The sequence below is a fragment of the Struthio camelus genome, chromosome 2 (genome assembly GCF_040807025.1).
Source record: "Struthio camelus isolate bStrCam1 chromosome 2, bStrCam1.hap1, whole genome shotgun sequence".
NCBI lineage: Eukaryota > Metazoa > Chordata > Aves > Struthioniformes > Struthionidae > Struthio > Struthio camelus.
In genome coordinates, this window is record NC_090943.1 from 146,867,107 (window position 1) to 146,882,459 (window position 15,353).

At 36.0% G+C, this 15,353-nt stretch overlaps 1 protein-coding gene across 4 annotated transcripts in view; it reads right to left on the bottom strand.

Annotated features, from left to right (window-relative positions):
* The window catches only part of VPS13B (vacuolar protein sorting 13 homolog B), a 484,859-nt gene that overhangs the window by 247,797 nt on the left and 221,709 nt on the right, over positions 1 to 15,353 (bottom strand). For all 4 annotated transcript variants that reach the window (XM_068932943.1, XM_068932945.1, XM_068932942.1 and 1 more), the window contains exon 21: positions 5,734 to 5,881. In XM_068932943.1, the coding sequence (XP_068789044.1) occupies positions 5,734 to 5,881 (148 nt within the window). The remainder of the gene's footprint in view (positions 1 to 5,733; positions 5,882 to 15,353) is intronic.

Consider the following 15,353-nt stretch of genomic DNA (forward strand, 5'->3'; position numbering starts at 1 on the left):
AGGTTGGATGTGATGGTTGATGTAGATGAAATTAAATTTCAGTGTATTAGCTATAAGAAACCTCACTAGAAGGAGGTAAAAAAAAATTTCATCTTTATATAGGGAAATTGCTCTTGTATTTTTCGAACAAAGTGAAAATAATTATTCTCATTTAATAATAGGATAAGAATGTAATATAGAAGTTGTTTCAGTAACGAAAGAGCCATCCTCCTGAATGCATCAAGACAGATACTTTGGCATTTATCAATATTCAATATCATTCACAGGAATGCTTCTAAAGGCTGCCCTGTCCATCTACACAGTAACCCTTACTAGCTTCCAGTATAGGTATGCTACATATACTATACACGAATACATATATTTTGCCAGTATCCAGTCCTAAGAGCTATTCTTCCCTGCCTGGCTATAAGTCTGCTAATCATTTTTCACTGAAGTAGCATAGAGAACTGCTGAACTGCTGAGAATGGGAGCAGAAGAAGCAGGTAGATGAAGGGACTGAGGTAAATATTTCCTTTTTTTTTCATCTTTTCTGTAATGCTTCCATGTAGCAAGCATGTAATCAGTGGTGCAAAGTCTAGCTGGAGGCCTGCAGCTAGCGGTGTCCCCCAGGGGTCAGTCCTGGGTCCAGTCTTGTTCAATATATTCATCAATGACCTGGAGGAAGGGACAGAGTGCACCCTCAGCAAGTTTGCTGAGGATACTAAACTGGGAGGAGGGGCTGACACACCAGAAGGCTGTGCTGCCATTCAGAGGGACCTGGACAGGCTGGAGAGATGGGCGGAGAGGAACCTCCTGAAGTTCAACAAAGGCAAGCCCAGGGTGCTGCACCTGGAGAGTAATAACCCCAAGCACCAGGACAGGCTGGGGGCTGACCTGCTGGAAGGCAGCTCTGCAGAAAAGGACCTGGGAGTCCTGGTGGACGACAAGTTAAGCATGAGCCAGCAATGTGCCCTTGGGGGCCGAGAAGGCCAATGGTATCCAGGGCTGCATTAGGCAGAGTGTTGCCAGCAGGTCAAGGGAGGTGATCCTCCCTCTCTACTCAGCCCTGATGAGGCCACATCTAGAGTACCGTGCCCAGGGCTGGGCTCCCCAGTACAGAAGAGACACGAAGCTCCGAGACTGAGTTCAGTGAAGGACTACTAAGATGATGAAGAGACTGGAGCATCTCTCCTGTGAGGAAAAGCTGAGAGAGCTGGGACTCTTCAGCCTGGAGAAGAGAAGAATGAGGAGGGATCTGATCAATGTGTATAAAGCATCTGAAGAGAGAGTGTCAAGAGGATGGGGCCAGACTCTTCTCAGTGGTGTCCAGTGATAGGATGAGAGGCAATGGGCACAAACTGAAACACTGGAAGTTGTGTCTCAACATGAGGAAAAACTTGTTTACTGTGAGGGTGACTGAGCACTGCAACAGGTTGCCCAGAGAGGTTGTGGAGTCTCCGTCTTTGGACATATTCAAAAGCCGTCTGGACACAATCCTGGATAATGTGCTCTAGGTGACCTTGTTTGAGCAGGGGGGCTTGGACTAGATGATCCCCAGAGGTCTCTTCCAACCTCAGCCATTCTGTGATTCTGTGAAGGAAAGGCAAAGAGCCGAATAAAAGTGGCTCCAAAGGAGATAAAACTGGATAATGAAGGGGGTCAAAGCCTTTAATAGGGTGATCTTTAGCAGAGGAAAGAGCCAGACCTCTTTTTTCCCTTATCACTTTGTTTGTCCATGGCCACATCATACAAAATTTAAACCATATATTCTATTACCGTACTCTGGTTTTGAAGAGTCTGTGATTAAGGAGATTTATAAATAACCATAGTTTGAAACTTAAGAGCTGAAATCTTGGACTTTCTTTTTTTTGCAGATAGATACCATATAAATAGCAGTTCTGCTATTTTCTCATGGTTCATTTTTGGCACTATCTCAGCAGCCATTAACTAACTAATAAACTGAATGAAAGATCAATGTTTTAAATCATTCAACAGCTGTGATTCCAAACTGCTTTCATTTAATACATGGGGCTGGTTTCTAGCAGTTCTCAAGGGAATGGCTCCTAAGATCACAGAGGAATTGAAAAGGGTAGATTCAAGATCATTACCTGAGCAGTGTGTTTTTAGGATGTAATCTCTTTCAATCTGCAAAGACTACGCATACATGCTTGCTATCAATGCAGGAAACTCAGCTTTCAGGCAACTTAAGATATCCATAGCTAGCCTTGATGGTGAAGAGTAACAATTGTTACTGCCTTTTTATCTAGAATGCTTCTCTAGCACTGGTCTGGTGCTTATTATACCAAAGTCCTAAACGTAAATTAATGTGATTTTTACTCCTAGTTTTAAAAGGGTGAGACAAAAAATGAAAGAAAACTCAGACAGGAAGTAGGCAAAATTAAAAGGAAGGAAATAAAGTAAAAAACAGTGGTAGCAAGGGACCCAAATTAATTGGAAAGGAGAAGACTCACAGGCACTCTATTTTCAGTTTGAAAACCTAGTCACTCATTCATCATATTCCAGTATATTATGTACCTCTAAAGAAATGAGTTGTGTAAGAAAGGATTCACTGAAAGTTCTCACAGTGAGATCTCACCTTTTAAATTTGAATTCATCCAACCTTTTCTAAGCACTGTTACTGATGGCTTCATAATGAAAAAGCACAGCCTCTGTCAGCCAGTCAAATCGCAGCCCACGTAAAATGAGAGTTCAAAGCTAGGGTCGTTCCACTATGCTGACATGATACACCTTCCACCTCTCTCTGTCCCCTGCACCTTCCACTCCAAACCCACCTCTGGCAATCAGGGCACAAACTTGGCAGGAAAGGCTTCTGCCAGCCTCCAGGGTTTTGAGGGCTAAGGTGTGCATCTCGGCTCTTCTTTCCTACTTTGATTATGGGAAACCTGTGTGATCTACTGCAGCAGATCACAGCTGGACAGAAGCATCTCTTTAAATCATTTCCTTAGTATATAAGGCTTTTGTTCTTTGGCACTTTTTTATACTTTAATCCTCCATTTTTGCAGGTAAATCTCAGATATGTCAGGTATTTTACACCTGGTGTTTTAACTCCAGAGCAAAAACAAATAGGCAGCTATTTAAAAACATAGGCCTAGCCCTCAAACTGGCTATTATGTCACATACTCTACAGTCTTAAAAACACACACACAAAAGAGAGCTCTGCGTATAAAGTAGCCTCACTTAATAAAAATCACTTTTCAGTTTGTAACAGATGCAAATTAATGAAACCAAATTTAGTAATTCTTGAAAAGACTAACTGCTGCTAGTTCAAAACTGATAAAGTGTAGACAATGTTATCTTTTGAGATAATTAGTACTTTTGTGCATCAACCTCTATACCATGAAATTATTTTATAGAGAAGCCAAATGCCTGCTTAATCATCAAAAGAATAGGATTTGGCTAAATTTATTTGATAAATTGCATGATGAAAGTAAGCAATTGCTTTACTTTTCTTTTTTTGTTGCAGTAATGTCTGTTGTGCTAAATAACTGAAAGCACATCTTTATACTATTTTTAAAATTAAAAAGCAGAAGAAGAAAGATGTCGAGACAAAAAAATCTTTGTTTTTAGTATGTTATTTATAATTCATCACTTTGCTTTATCATTTTTCTTTCACAAGATAAAGCAAGATAAAAGCAAAACAGACACTGATGGCACTTCTAGATCTTGAGCAATCGCATTTCTTTACTAGATAATTATTACTTGACCACTACCATAGAAAAGTTAATCTTCAAAGTGAAGAATTGCAAAGGCTGAGGATCAAAACTGGCCAACAAGCTGGAGAGGCATCAGACTGGGACGCTAATTTTCAAACTCAATATAAAAGCTTCTTCACAAACTGTATACATACTTTCATAAATTTATAATTAACATGCATTAATCTAGCTTTTGTGCATGCAAGTAGCTGTTAAGGATGAATATATGTTTACAAAGGTGCAATTCAGAATTCAAGAAATCTCAAAATCAAAATTCAAGATCTGAAAATCTGAGTCAGTTATAAATAGCCATCCGTAGCATCACTTCTGCAAAACAAATCTTAAGAAAGATTAAAAAATAGCATCTGAAAATTTACTGATGAATAACAGACAGTAATTCTTTATCTCCATTTCTTTGTTTTTATCTTTCATGGCAAAATGATCCTTTGCCTAACCTCCTTCTTTTTATATTCTCAGTAACTTTAAGCACATCAATTTTTCTTGTGTTCAAACATATCTTTTCTCCTGAAATCTCAACTAATAGCTTTGCACTTGCATCTATATTAAAATCCTCCTTCTGTTTCACAAAATAAACAAGGTAAGCATGAGGGAATACAATAAGAATATTCAAAGAGGCTATCATTTAGTATGCATAAAAGGTTGTTTCCCTAATCATAAATTGTTATATCCTTTTGTTAGGTTCTGGATAAACACACTGATTCTTGTACTCAAAAAATTAAAATATAACTAGTTATGTAATAATTGAAGGGGATGAGGAAGTGGAATGTATTATTACCCTTATTTATAACTATATATACACCTTTATATCTATATATACCTATATATACCTTTATTTCTATTAAAATGTAAATCATGAAAGTTTCTCTAATGAGTTACACCTTTGCGCTTTGTTGATAAGGACAGGTATAATTAACCACTGAAGGAAACAAATGTTTGCAAGCAAAACGCATTGTTTATGATGCCAGCAGAAAAGAAATATAGATGCTAAGTATAACTAATAACAGAAGAATATACTTCATACAGTCATTTCATAAAATTTCCAGATAAAATAAAGGATATTCATAAATGAAATTCAAAGACTAATTTCAAAGACTTCTTTCTCTTATTTTACTGATAGCACGGAAATCCACGTAATATTCAGGAAATGGATTTTCTGTCCCTATCCCTTTCAATCTCAAAATAACAATTAAGCTCTACCACTAATGAACAAGATTCTAATCTCAGTTTCAGCAGACAACATCTTGAAGTACTTCACGACTATCTGCAAATAAACATCAATGCAAAGGAAAAGAGAATTTGTTCAGTGTATTTCAGAAGGATTACTAAAAGTCTCAGCTGGATAGTCACTTTTGCTGGATGATGTCCTACCATACTACTTGCAGACAGTACTATATGATTAAATAGCCTAGAAAATCCCAGAATGCAATATCATCTTGATTAGTAATAACAAAATTTAACTTCAGCACTTACCTGTGGCCAGAGAATACTCCTAAATTTAAGAATTTCTTAAACTCCAGGAACAGAAATGGCAATAAATAAATTTTCTATGAGAAAGTGATTTTGAAAACCGTGAATGTTTATGCACAAATCTTAGCTCTGAATGACTTGCGTACATGCCAGACTTTAAGCAATGTGAATAGTCTGACTGAGATCAAGAGGATTACTTTCATGCCTGAAGTCTGACAAAATTATGGACTAAAATATTAAACATCAAGACAAATCGTTGTGTATTGAAAACACATCTCCTTTATCTAGTCTTACAAAAAAATATTATCTGAAATAATCCGGGCTCCAAACAGTATCAAGAATAAAGCTGAGATGAAAATTAAACATATGTTTTAAAATTAAAAGCCTGATGATTTTTAATTAAAGAAATTGCATTTTTCCAGAAAAATATTTGCTTAAATCTGAAAGTTGTTCCATGGTATTTGCACAGCTGATGCTGTTCAACTGTGTATGCATGTTATTGAGAGAGGCTAAAAGGGCCAAATGGTTAGATTCAATTAAAAACTGACCATACCTGTTACCGTTTTTGTTTTGACAGGACTGCTGGCATACTCAGAGGCTTGATTTGATTGCTGCCTTGCCAAAGGTGCACTTCCAACTGATGCTTCATCTTCTTTTTTTCGAGTTACTGACATGCCAAGAGGAACAGTTCCTACAGAGGGCTAGAAAAAGAAGTGCCTTGTGACAAACTCAAAACCAAAAAAGCATACATATGATAGAATTATTACAGCATCATCAGAAGTATGTCTTAAACTGCTTCTTTTGAAATTTTCAGAAGACAACTTAAACTGTGATTAGAGCACATACATTATGAAAACAAATTTTTACAACTTCTTGGCTAAACAGCTGAAACACCATATTCATATTTGAACTTGCAACTCTTTAAATACCATGCTTGTTAGCTAATCAAAATGCATATGAATAAATCTGGATGACCATTAAATCAAAATCATGGTCTAGATGGTCAATGGGAAATGAAAAATGTTAGCCAGATACGAAGATTTCAAGGTTTTGCAAAGAGATTTATTAATCTTAATTAATTCAACTTCCAAAGAAATGTTATTTACACAGTTTTATATATATACACTATAGATACGCATAATTTTTTAAAGAAAAAAGAACTGTGCAGCTGAATTCTAACCATAACTAAGCTCGTATTATATTTTTCTCCTAAGCACATCAATAAAAATCACTGAAACTATTCAAAATACGACACTGTTTAGCAAAAGTGCAGGCATTAAAAACTAGCCTGAAGGACTGCATCCTTATTTTAAAGATTAGAAAACAGAGGAAAGTATTAATCCACATGAGGTAAAAACAATCAGCTGTGCAAGTCCACAAATGAACACAATCTATTCGTTTTGTTGTTACTTTTTTATTAATACAAGTTAGAAAAGATAAAATCATAAAAAAAAAAAGTTTGCTGCAGAGTAGACTGTTGACTGTTTGCTGGAGCATTAGCTGAGGGTAATAGATAGATATATCCCAGTTGACAATATCAAACAATATTTCTAGTGTTGATTTTGCATAGGGTTATCATTTAAAGATGACAAAAGTTTTTCTGCAGATCAGACATTAGGATGACATGCATCTTAATCAATTTCTGTGTAATTTAATTTTGTTGATATTGGAGTGAAAATGTAATCCATATAGCTTGGTAATGAGAAACCTCACACATTGCATTAGGAATCTCTGTGGGAAACAAATTCGTGTGAGGCAGGCAATGCGCTTGTTAATTTTCTCCAATGGAAAACAGATCACTGAATGAAGCAGTGCGCAACACGTGCACACATACAAAACCCCAAAACAAACAAAAAAATCATTTAATTCAAGAAGAATGACTTCCAAAGGCCTTTACCATTTTTCACTATAAAAATAAATCAAAATAAGACAGACAATCATCTATTTAATCCTATTCCAGTGAAAACAATCCACGTTATATATACTACAATATGCAAAGTTAATGGGAAAATGTATATGCCAATAACAAACAGAACTCTCATCTCTTCTCTTTGAATGTGCAGTCACCAGCTTCGTCTGCAAAAGTCCTCAAAAGTCATTCTAGAAGACAGTAACATGTCCCTTTGGTGTCCTCTAACAATAACAATGGATAAAGCCCATTAGCTTTGAAAAGACAAGTTTTATACCATAAAAATACTTCCCATCGGCATACAGAGAGAGACTCTGAAGTAAAGTTTTGTAAACTATTGTCAGACATATTACCTCACTTGTTTTCAAAATCTAGTAGTTTATCAGATACAACTTTTCACACGCAAAGCCATCTGCAGCTTTCCCACTACAGCAACTGTTGACCCATTATTTCGCATTTTCAGATGTGACATTACAAGAACATTGACTTGCCAAACTGAAGCAGGAGTTTCCGAAGAACGATCAGAGCTAATACAAGACAGTAAAAAAGATGATAGGACGGAAAATATCTACTTCTGAACCACTGAAGAAATGGATCAGCAACATATAATAATAAGTTACACCATTAGTCATATAGGGAAAAACATCAAGGCTATCACAGCCAGGCAAAGCTGGAAAAAATTATGACCAAATATTGAGTGTTTGAGTGCTGATCTGGACAATGAAACAGCTGTTTCATCTTTGCTCACTGAAATCAAGCCTGATGTTGCTGTTGATGACGCCCAGTACAATCTTGTCAGGTTTTTGGCAGAAGATTTCTGGTTAAAAGAATGCAGAAAATGAAAGATCAATGCTGAACTGGATGGAAAAGGATCATCAAGATTTGGGTTTTAGCCACAAACTGATGAGGAAACTGTGGCTTGGGAAACAACAGATGACAAGAGCACCACAGCTCTATGAGAAGATGAATCTGATGGGAAAGGAGACATTGCAGTCAAACATTATCATAAGCATTTATCACAACAATCAAACAAGCTAGAGATAAACAATATGCACTAAAGCTTAAAACACCTTTCTGGGCTGAAAGCCTTACGGTCACTATTTGCTAGTGTTATAAAGAAGACGAACAAGGAACACTTAACGGAACACCTATGGGACTACAGCAACTTTTGTAAGAGGTCATTTTATACTGAGGAATACTGTAAAGAGAGGGAGGCTTCCCACAACAGTCAAAAATGCCTTTTACTGGAAAATATTAATCAACTTATATAGGAATAATCAACTATATACAAATTACTATCAGATCTGCTATTAATAATTAAAGTACAACTTTTCTAAGTGATAAAAATACGAACAATCATCACCAAAAGCAATGTGAGTTTAAGCTTAAGTATAAACATATTTCAAGCATGACAGAAGATGATAGAATTTGATTACACCCAGAATGAAAAACTAATTTTAGGGCCTACAAAAGTACCCAGGTAGGTTTTCGACTATAGTTTTCAAGTGCTCCATTGCCACATACAAAATCAAAATCAGATTCTATTCTAGAACACTGACCACAGTTTTATCAATGCAAAAATATTTTCTGGCTATTACACAGTAAATACTATTAATAATAATTTATGGTACTCAAAATAAGAAATTTTACTACTTGTTTTCTAGTATCATTATTACAACGAACTTTTTAAGCAGTAGCTAAAGAACTAAGGGAAAAAGATTTTTTTCCAAATTTCAATTTTATTGACACAAATGATCATGTTATATACAATGTTAGGTATGTGTCTTTATGTGGATAAATTGATCAACAGATAAATATTGCATTTTATATTTTACTTCATACTGTGCAGCCAACACGACTCTGGAGTTGACAAAGATCTTGTAAAATCAAAGAAAGACACAAATCCGTAAGAGACACTAAACTAAAAAAAAACCTGCCAAAAATACCAGACTTCCAGTACTTCCTGATTTAATGCAGGTAGGTCAACTACTAATTGATACAAAAACTCTCTGTAAAGAAGGTTGGTGGAAATTTACCCTAGTTATAATGAACGAATATTTACTGCTCTTTACTGAGCATTTTCGCTATGATAATTTAAAAAAGATTTTATTTCTTAATTCTAAACTCACAGCAGTGTGAGGGTGAAGGCTGAATGCCTTCTGAAGAGCTCCACTTACTGAGCAGATGAGTAACCCTCATTGGAGGGATGCCTATATAGTCACCTCACTGATAACACATGCAAAGGAAACACGTTACTAAAGGGGAAAAAAAATGAGGCACTAGTCTGTGAAATGTTGAATTCAATTCAGAAGCCTCAGCCCACACATGGCTTTGAAATTAAACCAAAACCAGCCATTGCTTCAGAGAGCTCAAATGAAACTATCAGGCCTAACCTCTGGGGTTCACAAAAGGACCTTTTTTCATACTGGAAGAGGAATTTGCTAATTCAAATGAAATCCTGTGACTACTTTGGGTAGGAATTTCAGCTACACTCAGAAAAACATCCTGCTGGTATAAAAGATGAGCCACTGATTAGCTGTAGTCTTTCCAAACTTATCTGATGAACTTACATCAGTCAACCCTCCCACACTTTCATCAACCGATGAAAGCAGTCTGTCAATAGTTTCAAGGAGCCTCTGAAAGAGAAATGCAGTAGGTTTAAGTCCCATGCAGGTCTAGCTCCTTAAATAAGCAGTAATATCATTTCTACATCCTTCAGAACTTTAACTGAGTTATTTGGGTAGCAGGTGACAGATCTTGACAGCACAAGCAGAGTGCTTTTGGCCTGCAAGCAATATCAGAAATCAACACATGTTAAAATCTGAGAAATCTTTGCACACCAAGAAGATAATTACGCCCGCCTTAGCAACAAACTTGTTTTATTAAGACCTTTCTGGCAATTTATCAAGATAGACAATTGGAAAAGACAGAAAAGGTAGAAAAACTGTACCTAGAGAAGGGCAAAACAGCTCTACCCTCAACAATTAACTTGCTGCAGCATGGAAGAAACTTCAGTTTGGTACTGAAACTCACCGTTGTGCGTGTCATTCATTCATTATCAGCACTATTTGGCTCTTAAAGCCTCAAGGATCTGCAATGTTCCAAGAGTCAGCCTGTGGCAGGCTAAACTAGAGGAAACACTTTTCTGCATGACGCTACCAACCAAATTATGGTGCTAAAACAACCTATTCTCAGGCAAACATTGCAGAGAGACCTCTGGTGCAGATCCCTAAATGAAGAATTGCCCAAAGCATAGGATCTAGGGTTGATGATAACCTCAGCTCACAGTGACCTTTACATAAAAAAAGCAGCAAGAGGATTTTACAACGCAGCAAAATTCCTATGATAATGGCAGAAAAAAGAGAAGATAGGCAAAGAAAAAAGTTGAAAGATATAACTGAATGAAATTGAACCGTTTACCTTATGACCAGTTCTCTAATCTACCTACGTACCTGATGAAGAATTCCTGGTTTTGAATTGGGATAGACAACTTTCCATAGGGTAGATGTTGATGAAAAAGGGGACAAATTGGGATTCTGGAATGATCTAGATTGTATTACATTCTAGTGCTTTAAAACATGATGACTATGGAAGGGTAAAATGTCTCTTCCATAGTCATTCCTGGATACAGTGAGGGATGTTCTCCCTGTGTGACTGTTTTTCGGTTTATTCCATTATTGAAATACTCATCAAATTAGACAATAACACATGTGCATACAGAACAGCCACAGAAAACGACAGAAATATGCATCTATACACGTTACTATACAGAGGCAAACATAAGGTGCAAGAACACCTTTTCATCATTAGTCTTTTATGAAATAAATCAGAGGTGAAATAATTAACGTAAGCAAAATATTGACAGATAGTGGAGGCTTCAGACTAACGTGCACTTGGGAAAAACAAGACTACATGCACTCGTTTCTACTTGCATTGGAAGAAGTATCATATACCTGACTCTCTCATATCAAAGCATACCTAATGGGTTTTCTTGCCAAAGAAATCAACCTCTTTAAATATTTATCTGTGCAATGCTAAATGAGGGTTTTAATAAGAGAGTAAATATTTGACAAAAACATTACTGGTTTACAAAAACACAGAAAGTCTCATCTGAAATTTTTTTCAAAAAATGTTCAAAATTAAATATATTACTAGAAACAAATCCCTAAATGTGGACTTGTTTTGCTTTAAACAGTATATGTACAGGAAGTCACTCTCTTTATATAGTTTAAACCTCCTTGTATCTTTCCTAAACTGTGTTCGGATTAACCTTCCCTAAAACACTAAAGAGCACGTCTATTCAGCAGGTCTTTCAACCAAAAGAAACCCAAAGGTTTTACATAAGCCTGTATTACGTATATGCTGAGTTAAAACCTGTTAAAAAGTGGGGAGGAAGCAACCAGTACACACCTATTACACTAGCACATCTACTGCTGCTGCGTGTACAGTTTAGTTTTACCAAAAAAATCCATAAAAAAAATCAAGTACAAAGAATCAGCACCAACTTTGGCTGACACATACAAGAACATTTCAAAGAAAAATCAGCTCTGAATCTCTCTGCCAGTTTAAACTAGCATAGGTTCAAAATCTAGCATAGGTTCATCAATGATCAAATAGGGTATAGAAGATATCTTTTGAATTTACTTCTCCTACTTCATGGATTATTACCACTTACTAAAAAAAGGTGGTAAAAAAAGCATATTTCAGAAAAGTATAACAAATTCAGGGAACCAAAAAATGTGCTTATTTTTAACACGCAAATAATGTAAAATATGTGATTTTTATGTGGAACAGATGGCTGGAGTGCAATGTATCGTGGTACATGCTAATTTTCCTTCTGAGCAGTCACAAGGTTTGCATACAAAGTGCAATAATTATGTTTTTTTCTGATTTCTTCTTGATGCATTACTTCTTAAAATGTAGAGCTGAAGAGCAAAAAAGTCACTACGGGGTATATTTTCAAAGCTAGCGGTGGGCTTTTCTGATTAAACTTGACAGGAATCACGCAGTCAAAAGATCATGAAATTTTTTCAGAGTTTACCCAAATGCGTCAAATATAACAATAATCTTAAGAAACACTGACATCCCTAAACCTTAGTCTTTCCATTTCATAGGAGCTGTGAAGTATTACAGTACACCAATCATCAGTACACAAAAGTCATCGTTGAGCGACTTCCTCCGGGATGATTTTTTGCCTATTCTTTAAGTTTTGAATGAAAGGAGAGCAAAACTGAAAAGAGTATCTTTTAAGCCAAGAATCAACCCATTCAGCATGAGCTCTATTACACAGTGGATTACTACCCAGATCCTACAACAGAGAGTCGCTCTTTTTAACATGTACATGAAAGTAGCAAGTTCTGGTTGGTTGTTTCTTTTTTAAACTAACAACTTGGTGCGTGTATCTTAAGAGGCATGATGTTCAGAAGGTGTGAATTAAACCATGTCTCTAAGATATCTCATGCTGACAAGTCAAAACCAGAGGATTTTGAAAACCGATTTTGAACTTGAAGTTATTTCAGCTCACTATTACTGTGGAATAAATGAAGATAATGTAACAAGATTAATTTCAACAGCTGCTGCCACTGTCACCTATAGCATATCTTGGGTCATTTCCTAGGGTTTTTGCATCTTTACAGAGTAGTCGGTAAAGCTTTCTGCTGTTGATTACAGCACACTGTACATGCTGTACGGTACACCAAACTGGAAAGGTAATCTGCCAATAGTATAGAATACACAAGGATTTAAACCCGTAAGAATTAAGTTCCTTTGTCTTTTTCTAGCTGCATGTAATACTTGTTACACTGAGTATCTGGAAAGATCATCAGCTGATGATGAGCTGAAAATATTCTCATGATAACAAATGTCTTTTCCTTGCATCACCCTGTCCCTATTCCCAATCAATTTTTCCCTTTTCTGATACTAAAGGACTGCATTTTCTCTGTGTTCGTACATTATTTAGTGCTGTTAGAGAAGAAATTAGTATTTAAAAGTTTTGAAAAACATATATGAATACTGTTCAATCTTACTAAACCTAACTTCCTGTGCTCACCTGAGCTTAGACAAGAAAAGGAGCAGAAGGGAGACAGAGAGGAGCCCTCTGAAATATTTTGTTGCCTATGGGAATATGCACTGATTGCAAGCCAGGAAACCCAAGAGCTTCTATTTCAATTGGTTGCTTACTGCTGTCATTATCTGTACATATCTGTGCACGATATTTATTATTGATCAAGGTCTTGTACAACTTACTGTATTAAGTAACTCTAGTTTACAGACGTCACACATGAGAAAACTAAGAGCTTGCTTCAAGTTCAGTTCCAAGAGAAATTTTAATTCTATTCCTGATCAATATAAACATGAGCAGCACCCATTTCGCCGTATCGTCTTTTAAGGAAACATGCTGCACATTCTACCTTAAAGCGTACAGAAAGACAGTAGAGCTTCCTAACAGAAGCTTTCAGTAGATACACTTTCCTTTATTAATATTACTGTGAAAGCTTATCAAAAATTAAAAAAACAAAAGCTTGAAACAACACATTAAAATAAGCACATCAAAAACACACAACAGTTTTGTGTTGGTACGTGCTCTGTATATATACATTTGTTATTTCATTTTGGCAAAAATAAATTTCCTAAGAAGCACTACTATTCAATATTAAAAATCTAATAATGCCCATCAGTATGGGATTACACTGTCCATGTTCAGCATCATGAATTAGAGTAGGAGGGGACGATGGACAAGTCCATAGATTTTACACAAAGTTTACAGTTCTGCAAAGAAACTCAAGAACAATATCATATATTACTAGTAGCCGCAGGAGAAACTCACAAGCAGTATGTAGATTTATTTAAACATTCTCATGGATTTTTGACAGCAGCGTTCTCATTGTTCCCACTCTTCAAAAAGAACAACAGAAAACTTATAGATGTATGCTGAAATTCAGAATGGATATAGAAAAACATCCCATATTTACATCCTCATTTACCCCAGAGCACTGACCATATAGTCACAACAGCAACCACATAGATCATTTTTCAAATACTTAACAGCAGCCACATTTTGGCAAGCATAGACACCATATAACAAAAAGGTAATACACTACAATGCCATTCATTGAAAGCATCTGGCTCCAAATAGTCAGTTGTATTTCAAATATTATGCAAAAGTCTTAAAAAAGACTGGTCCTATTTCCAAATTTGCCTTCGTTTTTTCATGTTAGTATTAAGTAAATGTGAGCAAGAATGACGGATGTTAACTCGCACACCGTAGAGGAACGTAACTTACGTAGAAGGCTTGCACCTTATTAAGTGAATGGCCAAATGCTAACTTTTTTTAGATAAAAATTAAATCCAATCCCTTCCTCCTGTAAACAGTTATGGTAAATAATATCATTCCTAAAGATATAAAATTCCATCTCAGCACTAGCTAGAAATTTGCCTCCTAACGTGACTAAAAGGAGCAAAAAACTTAACTGTAGCCTTACGACTCAGGATTGCAAATCTCTTACTTCTAGCCTAAATATACTAGTGATCTGTTTCTATTCACTGATTATTGTGCCAAATTTGTCTTTTCATTTCAATAGTTTCTTTCTCCTTTTGATGTTTACCTTCAATAAGATTTAAAAAATTCGTTTGTACTACTAATCATGTTTTTCAGATGCCAGCAAAGAACCTATCACGATATGTGTCCCACTGTATTAGATACTACATAAACAAGGTTAAAGAGTTTATAAAGTAACTGTACCAAATGGCCATCCTGGGAAAGGGAGGGGAGAAAGTGTAAGGAAGTAAGATCTACCTAAACTGAATATTGGCCTCAACTATCGTTCTAGTTCTACAATTATTATCTGCTGGGGAAGCAAGGTGCCAAAAGGGGCAGGTTTAGCACGAAACTAACAGCAACAATAGGAAAGGAGTAGTCCTCTCTGGGCTGACTTTACCCCTTACACGCCGATGCTGCAGTCTCTTCCATTGCTTTTTTTTCCTGTTCCACATGAATAAAATCTCAGTGAGGCCAAAGAGAATTATATTTCTTTGTGACTTTGTTGCATTAATCTTAAAGAAGACACAGTATGGCATTATGGAAAAATCAGCTAGCTCATGAAAATTTGTGTGTTTGTAAAAAAAAGTATTTCCTGTTCCGAGAGAGAAGGCAAATATAAAACTGCAATTAATCCTCTTTGTTAGTACTTGTTTACCTCTGTGCTATCCCATTTCTGCTTACTAAGTTATATAGGTTCTTATACTTTTCACTTTTCATGTTTTCA